At 43.2% G+C, this 23621-nt stretch overlaps 1 protein-coding gene across 1 annotated transcript in view; it reads left to right on the top strand.

Annotated features, from left to right (window-relative positions):
- The window catches only part of LOC120927824 (zinc finger protein 654-like), a 28321-nt gene extending 22328 nt beyond the window's left edge, over positions 1-5993 (top strand). The window contains exon 8 of the mRNA XM_040338746.1: positions 5742-5993. Coding sequence (XP_040194680.1) covers positions 5742-5752 — 11 coding nt within the window. The 3' untranslated portion in view covers positions 5753-5993. The remainder of the gene's footprint in view (positions 1-5741) is intronic.
- The last annotated feature ends 17628 nt before the right edge of the window (positions 5994-23621 follow it).

Genomic DNA, 23621 nt, shown 5'->3' with positions numbered 1-23621 from the left:
GTAGCTGTCGTCATTTGCTGCTTGCTTGTTGATCTTTCTGCCTTTTTAGTTTCATATATATTTTATTTATTTATTTTTTAAGAAAGGGGGAAAAAAACAAAAGAGAAACAGACAGCATATATGGATATTACATTACAGCTTCCTCTTCAGCTATATTACATTGCATATATTACATCAAAAGAAAATAATACATCCACAAGGTCTTAAATTCCAATATAACGGGGAAAAATGGCAAAAAAGAATACTATTCAGTTTCATTTTTATTAGATGAAAGACCTGTTCAGTTGGGTTGAGGTCAGGTGACTGACTCAACCATCGAAGAAAGATCTTGTGTTGCTTTGTCTGATTGCCCATCTGTACTGTGGGGCCATCCTTTCAGTTTTTAGCAATTGGCTGAATCTAAGCAGATAACAACCCTCTTGTATGCTTCATACTTCATCCAGCTGCTTCTGTCCACAGTCCTCATCGATAACAGTGACCGAGTTTCGTTGGGAGCCATACATGTACTGTAATACTGCCTCCCAACATCTTTTATGGATTGTGGTGTGCTTTGGTTCATGAGCCACTCCTCCACTTCTCTCTACTCCTTCTTTTCCCATCACTCTGGTAGATATGGTCAGTTCAATTTGTGTGAAGAATATTGTTCCAGAACTGGGTAGAAATGTTATGTTTATCGGTGGTTTGCAGCTTGTTGGGAAAAATCTGCTTCTCTTGATTGTAGACAATAACATTGCTATGCTTGCCTCCCAGAGAGTGTTTGTGACTTGGGTAGATGTTGTGAAGGTGCCCGTCTAGCATCTCATTCGGCATAGTAGCGTGAGCTACAGTATGCCTTTTATATATTTTTTTTTGGCGCCGTACTCACTGTGTAATCGCGTACTAAAGTTTCCGGGGAATGGGCGTTCCTATTCAGAGGGCTCGTGATTGACGGCCGGCTATGGCGCGTCACGCTTCACGGAAATAGCCAAAATAAGTGTTTGCTCTTCACGGCGCCTGCGCAGTCAGCTCCGATGTCTGTGCGCAGGAGCCCTATAGCGCCGGGAAGAGCCGAGACCTACTCCGGCTATCTTCGGGGAGCGTGACGTGCCATAGCCGGCCGTCAATCATCTTCCCTCTGGATAGGAACGCCTATTCCCCGCGGGGAGTCAGAATCTTCACTATAGGATTACACAGTGAGTACGGGGCAAAAAAAATAAAAAATAAAGGCATACTGTAGCTCGCGCTCCTATGCTGAATTTAATGTTATAATGTTGTTACTGAGGGTGAACCACCGCTTTAAGCTCACCAGTGTATTTTTTATTACAAATGGATTTGGCCACTTGTAGTGTGTGTGTTGTGTTTTTTTTTTTTTTTTTTTTTTTCCATCACTCCAAGTTTGTTTTTGTTTCCCAGCCTAATACTGGTCTACTTAACTTGCTTACACAGGGGGAGATTTACTGAAACTGGAGATCGCAAAATCTGGTGCAGCTATTCATGGTAGCCAATCCGCTTCAGCTTATCTAATTAAGCTTTGACAAAAACAAACCCTGGAAGCTGATTGATCTCTATTCAGAGCTGTGCCAGATTTTGCCATGGGGCCCTTTTACACATGTGGGCAGTGTGTCCGTATTTCATCCATCCGTTTTCAGATAAAATATGGACATACATGTATCCCTATGGGATAGCGGGTCCGCTGACACCTGATCTCATCAGTGTCCACTATACTCCGATTCTGCAGACAGAGGAAAAAAATTATTTCCATCTGCGGATCTGATTAACACGGACAGACGCTCCGCGTTCATTAGATTCCCCCCCCCCCCTTCATAGAGGAGAGCGGGAGTTCTGACAGGGACCCGCCCTGTCATCTGCCGGCTCAGCGGGGATCAACGGAGTAATCCCCGCTGAGCAAGCGGATAAGAAAGGTACGAATCCTCACGGGATCCGTACGTGTAAAAGGGCCCTTATGATCCAAAAAACATCCCTCAGTGAGGTTCTCCATGAGGGTCCTGGGCCTCATGTTTGCCTCATTTTAAAGCCACTTTGCTCAGTTCCACTTAAGGCCTCCAACAAAATACTTTGTTTGCCTGAAACAAATACAATTCATATCTCAACTCCCCCATGCTACTCTCTGGAAAATAGTTAATTTTATTCTCCCATAGTCACTGAAGATGGTACAATGTCAGCCTGTGGGCTATATCCATTGTCAGGAGGGTACCAGGAGTAAAACGGCCTTTAAAGTATATCTGATCATCTCCTGTGTGAAAAAACGCTGTCCAAGAATCTCTGCTGTCCACATCTCAGGAGTGGATAATTGAAAGGTTAATCTTCTCAGTGGGAATGTTCCCTTCATCCTAACGTCTTCAATTTATTATGTAATAAATTAGGGACCTCCGATGTGGACATCTTCCCAGGTTGAAAAACAAGTTACCAATGTTTGTGGCCACAACCAAGGTTCACTTCTAGCAATAGCATTGGAGGCTTTGGCCAGTCCCTGGACTGTTCAGTTTAATATCTGCCATCTCTCCAGTGTAGATTATTTCTCAAATGCTTTTGAAAATTCGAGAAGAAATTGCTGGTTCTCATTCTAACAAAGTGGCCTAAAAGAACTGGTACACAGACAATCGGACTTCTAGGAGATGACCCCTGGCAAAAATTTCAACCCCGGAGAGGTTACTCTGGTGCCTTGCATTCAGGCCTTCCTTCAGTCGGGACTATACCAAAAATGTGGTTTTGAGTACTCTTAAGGGAAAGGTTTTGGCCTTGTCCATTCTATTCCAGAAGCCTTAGGTTTCACATTCACTTGTTAATACCTTTTTAGGGTGTCTCATAGATCAGACCCCAATTATAGCACCATGTGCTTTCTTGTGATCTCAATTTGGTCTCTGCCTTGCGGAACCCCATTTTTAACCCATTAGGGCACTCGCCATGGGTGATCTCTTCAGCAAAGTAGCATTCTTAATAAAAAAAAAACAGTTGGGACTTTATATGAGGCTTTGAACAGTTAGAACAAATGCCTTCATCCCTATTAAATGGGAGAATGTGGGACTTTATATGAATCGTGCAGCCAAAGAGATAACACAACAGGGTGTGTCTGGTGGGTAGTACATAATTGATAAGAACCATATATGTTACATAATGGCACATTGCAAAACTAGTTAGAGGGGGTTCACCCCTTTTTTTTTTTTTTTTTTTTTCTAGCATTAAATCAAGCATAGTAGCGCGAGCTACAGTATGCCTTTATTTTATTTTTTGGCCCCGTACTCAGTTTAATCCCGTAGTGAAGTTTCAGACTTAACTCGGGGAATGGGCGTTCCTATGCATAGGGAAGATGATTGACGGTCAGCTATGGCGCGTCACGCTTCTCCGGAAATAGCCGAAATAGGACTTGGCTCTTCACGGCGCCTGCGCCTAGTCTGTGCGCAGGCGCCGTGAAGAGCCGAGACCTACTCCGGCTTTTTTCGGTAAGCGTGACGCGCCATAGCCGGCCGTCAATCATCTTCCCTCTCCATAGGAACGCCCCTTCCCCGCTGGGAGTCTGAAACTTCACTATGGCATTAAACTGTGAGTACGGCGCCAAAAAAAAAGGCATACTGTAGCTCGCACTACTATGCTTGATTTAATGGTAGATTGTTGTTATTAAGGGTGAACCACCGCTTTAAGCGCATAAAGTTTATTTTATACAAATTGGTAACATGTGAGTTCATATTGTAGGCAAAGATAAAAACCGAACTCATTGACGTTTGTCTTCATAATATAAACATGATAAAATCTTGAATCTTGGTACACTTCAATAGGCCTAGCATGTGTAATATTGATATGTTGGTCATCTTAAATTTGTATTAAAGAAGGGCATCTGATAGCTCTATGTGTTTCGTGGCTATCGCCACTCATCAGTAGCAGAAGAAAGACAGCAAGAGTCTATAAAAATTTTAGAATTAAAAGTTACTATAATATGGAAATTATAGAAATATATGTATACATCTAATCATACCTACAGATCAACAGTAGATCTTGGTGCAAGCATGGAGAGCCGGAGGCTGGGAGCTGAGGTAGCTTAACCCACGGCAACTAGATGGAAATTTGGCAGCCGAGACCAGCAGTCCCTGGAAATAGTGTCCCATATGACTTGTCACCATATATAACAAATGTAAATAATATAATTTATAATGGTATATAAAGTGGAAATGGAGTGACTAATATAAATATTAAAGTGAATATGTTAGTGCTGTGACCAAGAAAAATGAATGGGTGGAAAGACTATGCAAGAAGGTGAAAATAAAGTGATAGAATAGTGAAAAGATAATGCTATAATCCCACGAAGGGAGATAAAAGTGAGTACAAACAAACCCTATACCAAGCGGCACAATATTACAAGGAAAAAGGCTGCAGAATGAAAAAACTACCACAAATATACCTGTATGAACAATAAAGTCCATGTGGTGCACCATTGGAGAATAAAACATGGGGATTGTCCTGGTTAAGCTGAATGAAGTGTGTGTGTGTGTGTGTGTGTATATATATATATTTGTGTGTGTGTGTGTGTGTATGTATGTGTGTGTGTGTGTGTGTGTGTATATATATATATATATATATATATATATATTATAATAATATCTCCAAACTAGCCAGAGATGGACCACCAACGGCACGCTGGCAGCCAATGGGAGAAAAGTGCCAAAAGCTGAGCAGCAGACCACTCGACAGCGGGGGGCTAACCTCCTCGAGTAGGACAAGAATAATAATGCTGGCGTGCTCACGCCACCTTAGGTGATGCGGCGCTGTGGGCGTGATGTGGATGCGCTGCGCAATGTCCACCCAAACCCCCACAAAAAACAGGAGTTGGGAGTGAAGGGAGGACGCCTGGAGCGCATCGCAGCTCCTGGGATTGAGAACAAGAACAGCCAAACCCCTCATCCCAATGCACCACAACCAGAGCAAGGGATTTGCAAGGCACCCACTACCTCGCTTCCGGTCAGATCACTGTGGCGATCTTAAAGGAAGTTTGGGCCACCCTTCTGCTTCCACCCCCCCAAACAGCCATTACAGGTTCCAGAAAACTGCAGGACCAATCGCAAATCGCAGCGTGGCTCACACATGCATAGTTGGAAGCCGGCAGTGAAATCGATGGGCTTTACTCCTGTATTCCCTTAGTAAAGATGTTGGCACCTGCACCTAAAGCCGATTTGAAAAATTGGCTTGGGTGAGGCCAGTGCTGGATCCCTGGGCAGGTAAGTGTCCTTGTATTAAAGTCAGCAGCTACAGTATTTGTAACTGCTGACTTTGAATTATTTGGGGGGAGAATGGAGCTCCTCTAACATTACTGATCTCCTGTTACTTTGTTTAGCATGCTCAGAAGTACTAAAGAGCTTTTTACCCCACCCCATGACCTGGTGCTGGGCCAATCATGAAACGCCAGCGCTGTCACATGCTCTTCCTTTCTTCCATCCCCAAGTAGAATAGAAAAGGAATCAAGGAATTTTGAATATTTGCTGGTGAGGAAAATTTGTTGTTTCAAACAAAAATACTTGGCACATGTGTGTGAATAAGCCTCATAGTAATGAATGAGGTTTCTAATTGTAAAGCATTATCGGGTCGATATAAAAACATTTGAATGGGTCCAACAGAGAATGCTTACCATTATATTTGCATTATATAATTCTATACTGCATATTCTATAGTATGTGTTGGGTTAAAGTGAATTTGCATGAGATAAAGCTTGAATGTATTTAGAGATCTAATATGTTTAATCCATGTTCTCATAGGTGCCTGGTGAAAAGCTGCACAAGAAGACAACACCATCCCCTTTCCCAGTATCAATTTGGCCTTATTAGGACTTACCAGCGTTCATATTTTTACTGAAAATACTCGTGGAGTGCTAGATGTGTATTTTAAGTCCAAAAATTAATCATGTTCATTTTCACATTTTAGCAACAGAGAAAAATCGTGCCATGTAATTTTGAAGTGTGTACTGCCTTGATGGTTGGTTTGAATAAAATATTTTATATTTATCACAACTGCCTTTGTCAATCTTCCTCTAAAAGGACCATTGTCCACTCACCAACGTAAACTCCCTTTTTATTTATTTTAATAGTTTGTACAGTTTTTTCCAGGAGTTTTTGTACACGTGAATACAGCCATATTTGCTGATTTGTATTGCTTGTTAATGTGATTTGGGTGTTACGATGATGAATACAAACTGATGTCTTGTTCAGTAGAACAGTATAAAGAGCATTGAAGATTTTGCATTGGCCAACAAGAGTATAGATCTTTTTAGTAGGTTCAGCTCTGAGATATTAAATCTGGTATTTTTGCTGCAAGAAATATACCTACTAAAGGTTAATTTCATCCAAAACCAATATTTGAAGCGATTCGTAAAGGTTGTGTTTTTTTGTTTTTTAAGTCGATCAAACATGGTATTCTTACCTGCTCTGTGCAGTGGTTTTGTCCAGAGAAGCTCCGATCCTCCTCTTTAGGGGTCCCCCTGCTGGTGCTTCTAGCTCCTCTTCAGTGTTTTTCACCTTAAGTGCTTGCTGACATACAGACAGGTGTGTGTATTTCGATCCCGTGCTGGCTCTGTGTGTCCATATACTGGCCACACTGCACTCTGCTCATTGGCTTTGACTGACAGCTGCAGGTGCCAATGATTACTGCTGCTGTCCCTGAGCCTATAGGGGGGGGAGAGGGGCACAGTGCTGGATCAAAATCAGGTTTAGATAAGTATTTAGGGGGGGCTGGGCTGCACATAAAGTATTTTTACCTTGATGCAGAGACTGCATTCAACTTTTAACCCGTACAACTACTTTATGGGTCCTTTCACATGGCCCGACGGACTCTGCTTTGCTAAGCAGGGGATCGATCCGCTGATTGTCGCTGAGCAGGCGGATGACGGGGTCCGTCTCCGTTCCACTGTGCTGAGATGGACCTGTCAGAACCCCACTGTTCTCTATGGAGAGATCAGATGAAAACAAATCGCCTGTCCTTTTTTCATCCGATCAACCAGACGAATGGAAAATAGGGCCACAATCTGTCTGGATTTCGTGTACAGGATCGGATATTAGAGGGTGTCGGCCACTGCTGACATCCGCTGCGCCATAGGCAATGGAGGCTCCGATCAGGTCCGCCTGAAAAACTGAGAGGTGGACCTGATCGGAAAGTCCATGTGAAAGGGGCCTAAGTGTGTTGTGTGTGTGTGGGGTTTTTTTTTTTTTTTTTTTTTTTTTTATGGTCCGTGCCTAATCGTTGCCAGCTGTTTGGTAATATCAGTGGGCATGAATTTGCACACATCTACCAAAGCCATTTCAAGCGGTTTTGGTTTTCTAGCTTGCAGAATGTGATCGGGGTGACCTCATCTAAAGTTTGAGCACCTAGGACTTGGGTTGGAGGAAATGGAACCAATAATTAAGGCTGGGAGGTCTTGTTGCTGGAGTCCAAAGAGGTGTGAAAAGCCAAAAGATCTAGACCCGTGATCATCAACCTTGTCCTCGGGGCCCACTAACAGGCCAGGTTTGCAAGATTACTAAAATACATCACAGGTGATATAATTTGCTGCTCAGTGATTGCAGTATCCTTGTCTGCATCTCCCCAAGGTAATACATAAAACCTGGCCTGTTGGTGGGCCCTGAGGACAGGGTTGATGACCGCTGTCCTAGAGCACCAAACTTTGCCTATTTCTTAACTATTCGTTTTTGGGAGACTAAGGGCTCATTTTACATTTGCTTCGTCTTCAATGCACATTAAAGCGCCTACCGCTTCAACATGGTTTAATTTTTTTTTGGTGTGTTTTTGATGCTTCGGTTGTGCTTTAATGAAGCTTGGCAGATGTGTTCATATCTCATACCTGCAATACCTCCAAAACAAAGTAAAGCTGAAACCTCAATATTCTCACCCTATGAGTCCCTATACATTTTATGTAATATAAATGAGATCCATTTAATACAATGTGAGTTGCTACAAAAAAAAATACTATATTGGAGATATGATCACACACATAGATTTGTGGTTGTATTCTCATGCAGTTACCAGACATGCATTGTAAAAATTTTATATCGGATGGTAAATATGCTTCTAAACACATTGCACATTTATTATTTTTTTTTATTTTTTTTTTTGGCGCTGCTTTTGGACCTCCCATTTGTGATCAGAAAAGAGAGATGTCCATCAATAAGTGAAAATTCAAGTAGAATTTTGTTTTTTGTACATGCCTCCGCAAAATGCTGCTCAGAGTTCATTGACAGATGTAGGACTTGCGCGTAGTGTCTTACTCCCTGTAGGTGGCAGTGTGTATAACCCAACAGTGACGCACAGAGTGCTATGTCCACAAGTAAACTCCTGAGAAAAAGAATTTAACGCTAGCCATTGATTGAAATTTGATTGGTTCAGTCAGTATACATTGGGGTAGATTTATTAAAGCGGAGGCTCACCCTTAAAATCATCTATATACCATTAGATCCAGCATACTGCTGACATCTACAGTATGCTGGTATTTATTTAATTTTTTTCACTGTACTTACCGTCTTATAGTTCTTTTCATCCAGGTCCGAGTTCTCACTCCCACGGGGAGTAGGCATTCCTATGAAGAGGGGTAGATGATTGACGTGCGGGTAAGGCACGTCACGCGTTCCGAAAATAGACGATCTGGGACTCAGCGCTATACTGCGCCTGCCGTGTAGAGCTGACTGCGCAGGCGCCGTATAATGCCGAGTCCAAGATCGTCTATTTTCAGAACGCGTGACGTGCCTTACCCGCACGTCAATCATCTACCCCTCTTCATAGGAACGCCTACTCCCCGGTGAGAACCCGGGTAAAAAGAACTATAAGAAGGTATGTAGAGCGAAAAAAAAAAAAAATACCAGCATACTGTAGATGTCAGCAGTATGCTGGATGTAACAGTATATAATTGTTTTAGGGTGAACCTCCGCTTTAAGACTGGTGTCTATTGCCAGCTTTAGAGAACTTCCTATCATTTCACAAATGCACTGGATTACCATAGTTTATATTTGCTTTGATATGGTACTTCATTAGGTTCAACTCCACCCAAGGCTAATATCTGTTTTGTGCAGTTGGTAGCAAATCGCATCACATGCTTCCTTCTTAAACCTCGTATACATGGGCAGAATGTCGAGACATTTGCCGGTACAAAAAATACCGGCCGACATTCTGCCCGTGTGTATGTTGGTTTGTCTGACCAGAGGCTGGTCATTCGGCCGGCTTCTGTCAGACGTGCATGCTGGGAAAACCAGCAGTTGACTGACTCCCGATTAGCACTGTCAGCCAATGGCAGAGAGCATTGATTTAAGGGCTCTTTCACACGTCCTGTCAGTTTCTTTTGTCCGCTCCGTTGGCTCAGCGGGAATCCCCGCTGAGCTGTCGGCGGATAGGGCGGTCCCCGCACACAGTGCAGGGACCGCCCTGTCTCAGCTCCGCTCTGCCCTATGGGGAACCGGATGCAGACGGACCGTCTGTCCGTCTGCATCAGTTCCGTTCCGCCGGACGGAAGAAAAATAGGGTTTTCTTCCGTCCGAAAACCGGATCCCGCCGGACGCGGACGCTAGTGGATGCTCCATCCGCTAACGGACACGTTCCCATAGGGATTCATTACAAGTCCGTTAATGGACTTGTAATGAACGGACATGTGAAAGGGGCCTAAGTGTTCTGGGGGGGGGGGGGGGCTGTCAGAACACAGCAGCTCAGTGGGGGGAGATCGCTGGACTAACCTTGCATGGTTAGTGTGGCTTTAGGCTTGAGCCACAGATTTTTTTTTAGTAGCTTAGTTTTGCTACCAAAGTGGACAATGATTTTATACAAGTATAAGCAAACGATTGATAAGGAAATTAAACAAATGGCAGCATATAGCAGTAATCAACTTCACATGATCGTGATGCTTCATTCATGTGTGATTGGTTGGCTACCAGATTCTGCTAAATTCTACTTGTGTCGTTTATTCTGTAAGGAGCAATTTGTTTTGCAATCATGCTCTACTCCCCCTTGCAATAAGGTGCCAATCACACGCGCGATTTTGTCATGTGACAAATCAAGTCGCACATACTTACCTAGGTGGATGCACCGATGCTGCATCTGGCCCCCAGCGTCTCTGCACTGACAACCGAGCCATCGAACACCACAGAAGGCTCGGTTCTCTCAGCTCCCCGAGTAGGCTTGTAGTTTTCGCAACAGCTGGAGGGCTACCCGTTGTAGACCCCTGCTTTAAAGGATCAGGATCTCCTCCTTTGTAATTCTAAGAAAATAAAAAAAACGCTTTAAGAGTAAATATCCAGAGTCTGACATAAACCTGGTTTTGACTGCCTCTCTATGTAAGGGCTTATGGCATACAGCCAGTTAAATCCATTTGTATAAATATTTCATACCTAGTTGTGGAAGTGGCTTATCTACAGTATCTGGGGGGGAAAAAAAACTTTGTTCACCAATATTAAATATGTCTCCATATCAAATATCTGCCTGCACTGAAAATGCCAAGAATAGAAGCTTGAATCTGTAGGGTACTGTAAAGCCGGTCACACACATTACACATTCATTGTACAAATCATGTATTCCATTCTAACCAGATGCATCACTTCTTTCTTGACTGAATGGAACAGAAATATTAATGTGTTTGGCAAACTTGGAATCCAGTGCGGTCATCCTAACTGGATGAACTTGTATAAAACAGATCATTGGAATCTAGATCTAAACATTGAAGGCAACACTTTTATTTTTATTATTTTTATGTTCTTTTGTACTATTCAGCTGGAAAATACCTCATCTGTTATCTTTAAATGGACCGATGGGGGGGGGGGGGCGATCACACTACAGTTTTTGTATTTAAAAAAATTGGTTTTAAATTAATAGCGGGCTGCACTAAATACGGTTCATATGCGTTCTTTCCAATTTTTTTGCTAGTTTTAATCATTTTCCTGTTCCCTATAACTAACTAAGCCATTGGTTATAGCTGTCAGTATTTTATCAGGTAATATGGCACCTTTTGCAATATGACCTACAGCAAACTTCCATTTCTAGAGCTGCAAGGTAGTGTGGGGATAGATTATTAAATGCAGCATAAAAGGACCTTTAAAAAAAAGGGTCTTCAAACTACGGCCCTCCAGTTGTTCAGGAACTACAATTCCCATCATGCCTAGTCATGTCTGTGAATGTCAGAGTTTTACAATGCCTTATGGGATTCCGCAAAAGCTGGAGGGCCGTAGTTTGAGGATCCTTGCTTTAGTGGTTAAATAGTGTTATGCCTCTGGTCATTTCTAATATGTATTTGCTTTCAGTAGGATAAAAATGGAGCCGCTGGGATAACAGGCATGTGGGTGTAGAAGGTCACAAAATTCCGAAAATATTTGCTTGCCTTGATAATTCAAATGCAAAAACAAAGGGAGTTTTTAGCGGCATTTAGCATATCTCGGCTTCTAATGAGATGCTGTAATTTTAAGAAGGAAGGGGCTACATTCAAGGCAAACCTGCTCTCAATTTATTTATGGAGTTATATATATATATATATATAAATTATTCATAACATTTTGAGTCCTGAATCAGTGTGGTTTTGCATATATTTGGAAATGTATGCAAGAAAACATTGAAACTTTCAACTAAAATTATAAATTTTTGATTAGCTGGAGAGTGTTGTGGGAGATTTAAGAATAAAAATAAAAATTTGTATTGCCTTGATAATCCCCCCTACCCCACATACTGTGCTGAATGAAGTAGACATGCATACTTGCCTCATTGGAAAGAACTGTCCAACTGGAAAAATTATTGGCATTTTGCCCAAGATGTGTTTTTACCTCAGATGTAAATGCTTATTGGGGGGGTTGTAATATTTCTTAAACATGCAATTTTTATTTTCAACAGGCTAGACCTAGTTTGCTTCAGTACTGAGTGTCTGAAAATCATTTGATTAATGAGACATTTAATTGATTTTAAAATTAAATTTGTCTTAATCACTTTTTAAATATACTTCTATTGTCCGTATAACTGTTTTTGTTGTTATTCCATATTATATTTTAGTTTTAAAACAAACCTGTACTCCATTTTAGGCTGCACTACGTCGAATTGGATGCGGCTTTCCCTGAATCCAATTTGCATGTCGGGAGATTGTGGCCTGTTCTCTATGGAGCCGGTTCACCTGGCTCCGGAGCGAATTGCATAGGAGTCCTGTGTGTCTTCTGGTCTGTTTTCAGGTTCGAATTCAGCCAAACATTCGGACTGAAATCAGACCTGAAACGGTGAACAGGGACGCACTGGACCCCTGTTTAGCCGCTCTGTGCAGTAGTGTGAACCCAACCTTAAACTTGTATAACCAAATGTCCTACCTTTTAAAAAGAAATGCCAAAACATGGCTTCTATTATTAAGCTGGGTTTACACTTATGCAGATTATTTTTATTATATTTTAGTTTTAAAACAAACCTGTACTCCATTTTAGGCTTCACTACGTCGAATTGGATGCGGCTTTCCCCACATCCAATTCGCATGACAGATTGTGTCCGGCTCTCAGAGCCAGTTCACACATCTCCGGGGCGGCCACAGAGCGCATTGTACAGAGGTGCTTTGTGTCCTTGGCTCCTTTTTCAAGTCTGAATTCAGACCTGAAACAAAGAACAGGGATGCAGTGTGCCGCATCTGTATTCAGTGTGAACCCAGCCTAATGCCGCATACACACAACCGTTTTTTATGACGTTTTAACCACTTACCCCCCGGACCATATTGCTGCCCAAAGACCAGAGTACTTTTTGCGATTCGGGACTGCGTCGCTTTAACAGACAATTGCGCGGTCGTGCGACGTGGCTCCCAAACAAAATTGGCGTCCTTTTTTTCCCACAAATAGAGATTTCTTTTGGTGGTATTTGATCACCTCTGCGGTTTTTAGTTTTTGCGCTATAAACAAAAATAGAGCGACAATTTTGAAAAAAATGAATATTTTTTACATTTTGCTATAATAAATATCCCCCAAAAATATATAAAAAAACATTTTTTTTCCTCAGTTTAGGCCGATACATTTTCTTCTACATATTTTTCGTTAAAAAAAATCGCAATAAGCGTTTATTGATTGGTTTGCGCAAAAGTTATAGCGTTTACAAAATAGGGGGTATTTTTATGTCATTTTTATTATATTTTTTTTTACTAGTAATGGCGGCGATCAGCGATTTTTTTTTTCGGTACTGCGACATTATGGCGGACACTTCGGACACTTTTGACACATTTTTGGGACCATTGGCATTTTTATAGCGATCGGTGCTATAAAAATGCATTGGAGTACTATAAAAATGCCACTGGCAGTGAAGGGGTTAACACTAGGGGGCGGTGAAGGGGTTAAGTATGCCTGGGTGTGTTCTTACTGTGGGGGGGGGGTGTCCTCACTAGGGGAAACACTGATCCTCGGTTCCCGCTCTGTACCGAGCGATCGCGTGTGCCCGGCGGCGATCGCGCCCGCCGGGCACACGCACGGAAGTCGGGGGTGAGCGGGGGGCGCGCGCCCCCTAGTGGCGGCTGGGAGAGAGGACGTCATATTACGTGCTCTCGCCCAGCCGAGCCACCTTGTGGACGTATAATGACGGTGCGCGGTCGGCAAGTGGTTAATGGTCATTAAAAACGATTGTGTGTGGGCTCCAGAGCATTTTTCTCGATGTGAAAAATGGCCATTAAAAATTTATAACATGCTCTAATTTTTCTCGTAGTTTTTCACGTCGTGAAAAACGGTCGTGTGTAGGCTTTGATGGGAAAAATGCACATGCTCAGAAGCAAGTTATGAGACGGGAGCACTCGTTCTGGTAAAACTAGCGTTCGTAATGGAAATAGCACATTCGTCACGCTGTAACAGACTGAAAAGCGGGAATCGTCTCTCACCAAACATTTACTAACACCAAATCGTCAAAAGCAGCCCAAAGGGTGGCGTCATCTGAATGGAACTTCCGCTTTATAGTGCCGTTGTACGTCACTGTGCTTTGCTCGAGCATTTTTTTTTTTCACGATCGTGTTTATGCAAGGCAGGCTTGACAAGAATCGCGTCGAAAAAATTGTTTTTTTCTAGAACATTAAAAACGTTGGTGTGTATGTGGCATTAGACAGTGAAATAAGCTAATGACATGAAGTTTGTGTGATCTGCTTTTAGGCAGGACTTTTTACTTTTGAAGTTTTAAAACAAAGTACAGGTTTGCTTTAAAGTATAAATCCAGGAACAAAATATACAATATTGCATTACATTGTGTGAGTGTTGTCACCCTAGGACTGGAAGAGTGTTACTGGCAAGATCACCAGGTACAAATAAAGAAAAGGCTGGAATAAAAGGTAACTAAAGCAACTACCAAGTCCAAAAACTTTGGGGAAGAATTAAATGTTAGCGCTGTGGTAACACATTACGTGCATGTTTCGGTGACTTTCACTTTTCACCCTAAAGCACTAAGGCAATGTAGCTCCAATGCACATGAGCTGCGTTAAAACACACAAGAAGGGCAAAGTGTGAATGGAATCTTAAAAAATGTTTTTTTTTTTTATTTAGAGGCACTTTAAGAAATCGTAACAATAAAAATAAATTAAGTGCAATACAAATGTTTTTCTATTAATATGTAAGATCATTTTTTTCCTTTTTGAAGTGTTCCTGTGTTTTGTTTTTCTTTAATACAAAATAGATCCTGTGATGCTCTCTAATTTATATTTGACCTGTACAGATAATTGTGTTGAATGGATAAATGCACTTTTTCATTTGTGTGTGTGTGTATATACTGTACAATATGATACATGCTTCCTTTTCCATGAACAATTACATTAGGCAGAGCCGCAGGCCTGCAATAACTTGTAGTGATTTCTCAAACTGCTTTTCTATTGTACATAAACTATTTAATAAAAGTTTTTTTGTTAATATTAAAATTGTTTCATTTTTTCTGTTTTTCTACAATGCAACCTACAAAATGTAGTGGCATTTTCTAAATGTTACCATGCAAATGCACGTATTCATCATTTTTTTTTCTCTGGAAGCTGGTACATTTTTATGATAAGTACTTGCTTTCATTCTCACCTAAATAAGGATGACATACGGTATGCTTGGCCACATGGCCACATGTCCTAGGAGGCTGCAGGACCAGTGTCGCTGCACTTGCCTTGCCCCACCAATCTAAGATGGCAATACTGTAGAGCCGAAGCCCAGCAAGTAATTGGCTGCGGTATGACAGCTCTGGAATTCCGGTACTGGGTATGCATAGTTGGTAAGGTTGAATAAAGACAACAGTCCATCCGGTTCAACGTGTGTGTGGAAAAATCATTTCCCATATCCCTGTATATTTTCGTTAAGATGCACGTCCAAGAGTCTTTTAAAATGATCCATTCTTAGGGCTCATTTCCACTGGCATTTTTTTAGCCTTTTTTACAGCTTAAAAACGCCTGTCCATGTTTATTTTGAAAAAAAAAAAAAAAAAAGTTTTTTTTTTTTTTTTTTTGTGAGCTGGAGCTCAAAAAGGCCGCGGTAGCGTTTTTGCGCGTTTTTTTTTTTTGTTTTTTACAGCTCAAAAACGCCTATGCCTTTTGCAGCTCAAAAACGCCTATGTTGGCATGATGCTATAGAATAAGGCACTCTCATACTTTGAATGCCATTTGCCCGGCCATGCAACCCTTTTTTTCTTTCACACAAGAAGCTTTCTTTCGTATTTAATCACCACTGGGGTTTTTATTTTTTGCTAAAGAAACAAAAAGACCAAAAATGTATTCGTTAAAATTTTGTAAACCCAATGAAGTTCTATTATATGCAACTTAGTCATGCAGTGAAAGCCCAGAGTAGTGCTTCGGAGTGGATCTCCTCCCCAACCCCTTTGTTTAATTTGATCGCAAGAGCTGCTAATACCAAGGGGTTTATATCACAATGCTACAATATGCTGCTGCACAGTTTTTTGACCAAACACCCACTGAGAGTGAGGGAGAAGTGGGCCCGATGGAAGGCGAGCAGTGGGAGGAGGCCCTACAGGCGGTACCAATCTGCTCTCTGAATGTGTCTCATAAAGTGTCGCAATTGTACCTACTGCTGAGGGTGTATTACACCCCTCATAGACTGTTTGCTATGGGGCTGCGGCCCACCCCACTATGTACCAGGTGTAAGAGGGATCATGGTGACTTGATTCACCTGCTGTGGAGATGCCCGAAGCTTCACCCCTATTGGAAGGGGGTAGTGGACACCATTAACAGGGTGTTCCAGATCTCATTGCCTACTGACCCAAAACATTGTCTGCTCCTTATATTGGAAGAGTTGGAATGGGAAGAAAGTACTAGAGTGGCTGTAATTAGGTCTCTATTCTTGGCTCGCAAGCTCATGTCTCATTGGATATCGGAGGAGTCTCCTAGTCTGAAAGAGTGGATCAATACAATGGAGGATATGCTCCGGAAGGAGAAAGTGATATACCAACATAGAGGGTGCTCCCAGAAGTTTGAGAGGCTGTGGGGCGCGTGGCTGGATGTACCGGGATGGCCCCGGTGGACCTGGTCACGGGTAGATTGCTGGGCCTGGGTACCTGAACATGGTGTTTAGATCGTGACTGGGCCTCATCTGCGGGATATGGGGGTCCTTTACGGTGGGAGGAGGAGGCTGGGCAGGGCCGGGATTGGCTAATAACATGTATGTGGTTGGTGCAGTGGTATGGTTTATTTTGCCGGAATTTGTACTGGATTGTTTTTTGTTTGTAGCCTCGATGTATGTTTGTTTTTACTTGTGCTTCATTAAACTTTTTTTTCTGGATTAAAAAAAAAAATAATTGTGTAAACCAGTAATCTTTCTCCTGCACTGATAGATGACACTGACTGGTGGGCACAGAGTTAGGGAGAGATGTCTCTGTAACAGAAGCCGGTTACTTTTATTTATTTTTAATTTTTTGCTCTCCTCACGATTGGCGTGAGCAGGGCCGGATTAACAATGGGGCTGATGGAGCTGCAGCTCCAGGCCCCTTTCTCAAGATATGCCCATTTGCCCAAAAAAAAAAAAAAAAACTTTTTTTTTTTTTTTTAAGATCGAATTTGGGGGGTTGTAGCTCGATGACCAGAGGTCACAGAAACCCCACATTTGGGGGTAGGCATGGGAAGAACTACCCCACAACTGGTTAAAATATGGGACGGCTATCATTTATGGTTCCGGAGATACGGGCCTGCTTGCACAGCCTGTCAGAAGCTACATTCAGAGCGGCCAATATAAATACAAGCTGACACACTGCAGCAAACTGATAGGATCACAGGGCTTATAATAATTATTTGTATATTACTCATGGTAATTAACCCCTTGCCACCCAGGCCAATTCTGACACTTCTCTACTACATGTAAAAATCATCATTTGTTTTTTGCTAGAAAATTACTCTATGGTGGTCTTTGCACTTTTTATGTTGCAGGGTACAGAGCTGCACGATTCTGGCTAAAATGAGAATTGCAATTTTTTTGCTTAGAAGATAGATCACGATTCTCTCACGATTGTTGCGGCGTAACATCATCTTTCACATTAAAACAAACAAAAAAAAAAAAAATGGGCTAACTTCACTGTTTTGTTTTTATGGTTTTTATTATTCATTGAAGTGGGAAAATGCAGTGTGACATAACATATTGCAGCAATAGCCATTGTATTCCCTAGAGTCTCTGCTAAAATATATATAATGTTTGGCGGTTCCAAGTAATTTTCTAGCAAATAATATTGCTTTCTAACTTAAGAAACAAGTGTTGGACTTTAAGTGGTTAAATTTAGTTACAATGTTAGTTACAATGTTTCATTTTGTTTACAAACTTCGCAGACTGCCCAGATTTGTTCTTTACACACAGAAGTGTATCCCTTTGATCTAAGAAAGGAAGTGTCAGTTACAATGTTTCCTGTTAAAAACTTGGCAGACTGCCCAGATATTTTCTTTTGACAGCTGAAAGTCTCTCCACTTGTTATATGAAAGAATCAGCAATCTGCATTGAAGATCGTCAGGGGGGTTGATTTGAGATCACGATTTTTTTAACGATTAATTGTGCAGCTCTAGCACGGTATTTGCGCAGCAATTTTTCAAACATGTTTTTTTGGAAAAAAATGTTTCATTCATTAAAAAAACAGTTAGTTAAGTTAGCACAATTTTTTTTGGTATCCTAAGCGATGCTTTACATTTTTTTAGGTTACATGTTTAGAGTTACAGAGGAGGTCTAGTACTAGAATTATTGTTCTCGCTCTAACGATCGTGGCGTATGTAACCTGTGTGTATCTGGCTCTGATACTACCAGTGCCTACCCAGCCACTGACTAGTATCTCTCCCCAGCCTGTCCCCACACACCCTCTCACCTGCTGACCTGTGGATGGGGGAATCACTCCTGCAGTGTTATTGTGTTCTGCCAGTGCGTACAATGATCAGTGTTGCTAACTTTAGCTGGCAGCACTGATTGTTTTAAGAAAAAAAAAACAGGCTGGTTGTACTCAAGTTGATTAATAGATTGACTTGTGTAAAACCAGCTAGCCCATACATAGATTGACTATGGCTGGTCTCTGCATAATTGGCGTAATTTCAATTCATGTATGACCCGCTTAACCACTACTCAGTCCCTAAATATCCTTCCACTCCTGTACATAGTGCTCACTGTCATACTCTCCACACTCCTCTCCTGTACATAGTGCCCACTGTCATACTCTCCACACTTCTCTCCTATACATAGTACCCACTGTCATACCCTACACACTCCTCTCCTGTACATAGTGCCCACTGTCATACCCTCCACACTCCTCTCCTATACATAGCGCCCACTGTCATACCCTTCACACTCCTCTCCTGTACATAGTGCCTGCTGTCATACACTTCTCTCCTGTACTTAGTGCCCACTGTCGCACCCTCCACACTCCTCTCCTGTACATACTGCTCACTGTCATACCCTCCACACTCCTCTCCTATACATAGTGCCCACTGTCATACCCTCCACACTCCTCTCCTATGCATAGTGTTCACTGTCATACCCGTCACACTCCTCTCCTATACATAGAGCCCACTATCATACCGTCTACATTCCTCTCCTGTACATACTGCCCACTGTCATACCCTCCACACTCCTCTCCTGTACATACTGCCCCATCATACCCTCCACACTTCTCTCTGGTACGTACTACCCTCTGTCATACCCCCTCACTCTTCCTGTACATACTGCCCATTGTCATACCCTTCACACTCCTCTCCTGTACATAGTGCTTTTTTCCGTACCCTTTGTACTCCTCTCCTGTACATAGTGCCCACTGTTAGACCCTCCACATTCCTCTCCCTCACCTGCACATACTTCCCACTTATATACCGTCCATACTCCTCCCCTATGTCGCTTACCCACAAAAACAGTTCTTTAAAATTATACTGAATATCCTCAATGTTACCAGCTCTAGAATGGACACACTTTTGTTAGTTCAACTAAAGGAAATCTCAGTTCTCATATTTGTTCTGCCCCATTATTAGTACTCATTTAATTTTGTGATTACTACTATGATGTATAGAGGAACATCGGGGATCTCAGCTACTCTAAATTTAGCACTTATATAAAAAAGTGGCCCTGAAAATATTTTTTAAATGTTGGCAACTGTGCACTTAGGCACTGCCCAAGGGCCACCGTCCACCGGGTCAGTAGGGGGCCCCATGAGAGGCTCCTGGGATCCTGTGATAATAAAGCGGTAGTAAACTTTCCTGACATTACTACTTTTTAGAGGCCCTGGGGTAGGTTATGCCACAACGTACAAGTATGCACAGCATATTAGCACATTAATGTACACTTCAATTTTCAGACTGAGCCCTCCAGTGCTGCGATGAATCAGGCGGGGCCTGGACACTTATATCTTCACCCGGTCTTCCTTCTGGGTTCTGTGCCTTTGGTCACTTGCCTTGGCTGGGCTGCGTTCATGTCATTCCCACGCATGTATTTATTATTTATTACACCCCATTCACACCTCCGCGACAAAACGCCCGACGCCGGCCGCTCGTGGGGAGAATTCCCATTGCTGTCTATGAGATGGTTCACATCTCATAGACGCCGTACACCTGCGGCATGAAAAAAAGTCCCGGACCCTTTTTTTCAGGCGGCATTGGCGTTCGGCCATACAAAGCAATAGGAAGGATTTGTAAAAAAAAAGTTACACTATTCGCGGCAAAATACGCCGCGTACGCGGCGTTACTTGTCGCGGAGGTGTGAATGCAGCCTTAAAGGCCCCACCAAAATCCTCAGCACCAGGCCCATGATGTTCTTAATCTGGCCCTGGGTGTGAGGAGAGCAAAAAAAAACATAACCAGCTTCTGTCTACTTCCGTGATCAGCTGTCATTTGTTGACAACTGATCACATAGTAAGGGGCCGCTGTAAGATTGGCCCTTTACCCTGTTCTGCGATCCAAAGGACTCGAAGATGACAAAGTGCGCTGCAAAGTTTTACCTATGATACAGCAGTTGGGTTCTACTGTGATGGTAGTTTTAAAAACTTAATTAAAAGTATTCACTATCTATACCCAATAACTGTGAAGTTTGGGGCAGGCCACAGTAAATGTATAGATCACCTAGTGCTGTAGTGCACTTGGCGCAGAGTGGGGACTGCAAGGTTCCCATGTGGTATAATTCCAAGGGTGTAAAGTGGGCACAAAGAAAAATGTAAAGCTGCAAAAGTTTCTGGGCTGTACCAAGAGAGCAGGACAATACAGACTCAAAGGCGTTATCCCAATGATCATCTTCCAAGGTACCTACACCTTATTCCCATTTGTCTTTGGCTCTGCAGGGATACCGCTCAAGGTAAGTCAAGAGTAGCATTTCATAGCAGTGAGAGATAAACCCTTTAGCTTCCAGTTCCAATTGTAAATATGGGTGTTGGAGATGGCTGTATACAGGCAGTCTCTGAGTAACAAACATCCAACTTACATACGACTTATACTTTCAAAGGAGACAACAGGAAGTGAGAGTAAAGCTACCCCTAGGAAGGGAGATTCCCTCCTGTAAAAGTTAGCATGGGAAAATGGTGTCTCAACTGATGTTTAGTCAATAATCAATCAAGCTGCATTGGGTGTGAGGATGCATAGGGACAGTCTACTGCCAAAGCATAGCAGATATCCATTTGGTGCTTTTCTAACAGTTGGTGTAGCAACTTTTGCCTTGATGGAATAGTCCTAGAAAGGATAGTCCTAGAAAGGAATGTCCAACTTTTCCAGCAGTAGCTTGTATTTTGACTTTTGCTATGCTTCTGAGATGCAGTGACGGGGTACCACGTACAGGTTTACTAAGATGGCATGCCTGGGGAGTGCCATTGGGATGGTCCCCAGATTGATGAGTCACCCCTTTGTGAACCTTGGACAGGGTACAAGCCAGCGACCATTCTTTGGGCTCTACCATCACGGTGGCTCTTGAAGTTTCTTGTGGGACCCAATAGGGAGAAATCAGACCAACTCTTGGAATAGCAGCTTCTGTTTGGGGGTGCACAGACAATCTCAACCTGCATGGGCTGTTTCCTGGTAGCCCTTTGTTAAGCTTCACAAACACACAGAGTCCTGTGCCCGCTGAGCAGAACATTCTAACTTGACCAGCAAGCAGGGCAGGTCCAAGTCTTTCAACATGTTCATGCCCAGAACAGGGGTTACCGAAGAGCTGACTGGGCCACGTGTCACTACCACTCCTAGCTAATCCACCTCTTAGGCCTAGTACACACGAGAGGATTTATCCGCGGATACGGTCCACCGGACCGTATCCGCGGATAAATCATCTCGAGGATTTCCACGGATTTAGATCCGATGGAGTGTACTCACCATCAGATCGAAATCCGCGCCGAAATCCCCTCGCGATGACGTGTCGCGCCGTCGCCGCGATGATGACGCGGCGACGTGCGCGATGCTGTCATAAAAGGAATTCCACGCATGCGTCGAATCATTACGACGCATGCAGGGGATCCCTTCGGACAGATCGATCCGGTGAGTCTGTACAGACCACCGGATCGATCCGCGGGAGCCAATTCAAGCGGATAGATTTGTAGACATGTCTACAAATTTTTATCTGCTGGAATTGGGAAATTTCCGCGGATAAATATCCGCAGGAATGTACACACCATAGAATCTATCCGCTGAAACCGATCCGCTGAGATTTTTCAGCGGATGGATTCTATCGTGTGTACGGGGCCTTAGTCTTCAATCTGGATCTTCACCCAGGTGATACCTTCCACCAGGATGGGCAAGTTGGCTGCTTTAAGGGATAGCCAGGAGGAGTCCAGTTGTTCTTGCATGCCAAACCAATGGATATAGAAGTCATACTCCATAACTGTGACTTCAGACCCTGTGTGGATTGGACATGGGACCTGCAGACCAATGAAAATTACGGACATCATTGGGCTGTGGTTGACTGGGACTTTGTGTTGCTGGTCCCAGGGGTCGTCCCTCTGCCCCAAGAGCCACTAGTTTATCAGCAGTGTGAGTATGCTTTTAATTTCAGGTCTGCCGCAGATTTTTTACTTGCATGCCCATAACAACTACATGAACAGCACTCACGGTCTTCCTCTGTAGCAGACTCTCGCCCTTAGAGGGAGGGGCTGAATCCCATTGAAGCAAAGAAACTCCTGTTGTTTCAGATAAGATACGGCCACGTTCAGTGGGTTCTCTTTAGTGTTGTCTGTATGGCGGATAGTGGTGAGGGGGTCAGAGTCTCTTCTTTCATTTGCGGCGGGTCATACTTTTTTGGTCACAGCTACCGTTGCTTCCGCATCTTCCTGTTCCGACGCAACCACCACAATATCATGGAGAGAGATGGCAGGTTGTACTTTGATTCGCTCCTGCAGAGCCCTCTTGACTGGGCCTTCCTTCAGTCCTGACACAAACTGGCCCCTCAGTATTTGACCTGAGAACACAAAATGCATGAGACTTTCATCCTCCTGATATCTCTGGACAAAAAATCTGCTCCTCAGCTCTAGGCCAGTCATGTTTTCCCTGAACAGGCCCTCTAGGTGTGTCATGATTTGCTCAAGTTTGGCCTATCCTCTTCCGTCAGAGCCATTACCGCTTGTTGGGCGTCATCCTCCAAGTTGTTAATGGCCAACTCCACAGCCGGGCAGAAAACTGGTACAAGCACTCTCTAGTCTGTCCTCACGATCTGCCATGGGCATATTGGAGCTATTAAACTTAGGCACCAGGGCAAGTGCCATCCTATTAGTGCCATGGTGGTGCCTGCTCCTGCTTCTACACCCGCTGCGAGAAGTGACATATCCTGCCGACTGCCGCCAGCGTAGACGCAGTGTGGTGCGGCAGCAATAACACACACACTCGGTCCAGGTGCAATTAAGATAACTTGTACTGAAGTAGCGGCAAAACAGGCAGGTGGAAGGAAGCCCAAATGGGATGATAACAGAATGTAGTGGAGCAGGTCACCCCAGCTGACAGTGTCTGTATGGAGGGGCAGAATGCGGCCTGGCCAATCTGAGCCAAAGTAGGGAGGTTTCCAGAAACGGATCCCTACACTTTCCCTAATTGTGTGGAATTAGGGAAACTTTTCCTGCCACTAATACTGTACCTGACAGATGGGTGACCTGTCCGTAGGCTATCCCCATGCTAAAAAGTGAGCCAAACCCAGGAGACAGGGTCTTAAAAAGACTCTACCTGACCCAAGTTGGCCACCAGAGTAACTTGGGCTGCCAGCATCCAAATGGATCGCTGCTTAAATGACCCAGTG

Source organism: Rana temporaria, chromosome 2 (assembly GCF_905171775.1).
Source record: "Rana temporaria chromosome 2, aRanTem1.1, whole genome shotgun sequence".
In the NCBI taxonomy this organism is placed as follows: domain Eukaryota; kingdom Metazoa; phylum Chordata; class Amphibia; order Anura; family Ranidae; genus Rana; species Rana temporaria.
This window is presented reverse-complemented; position numbering and strand designations above follow the sequence as displayed.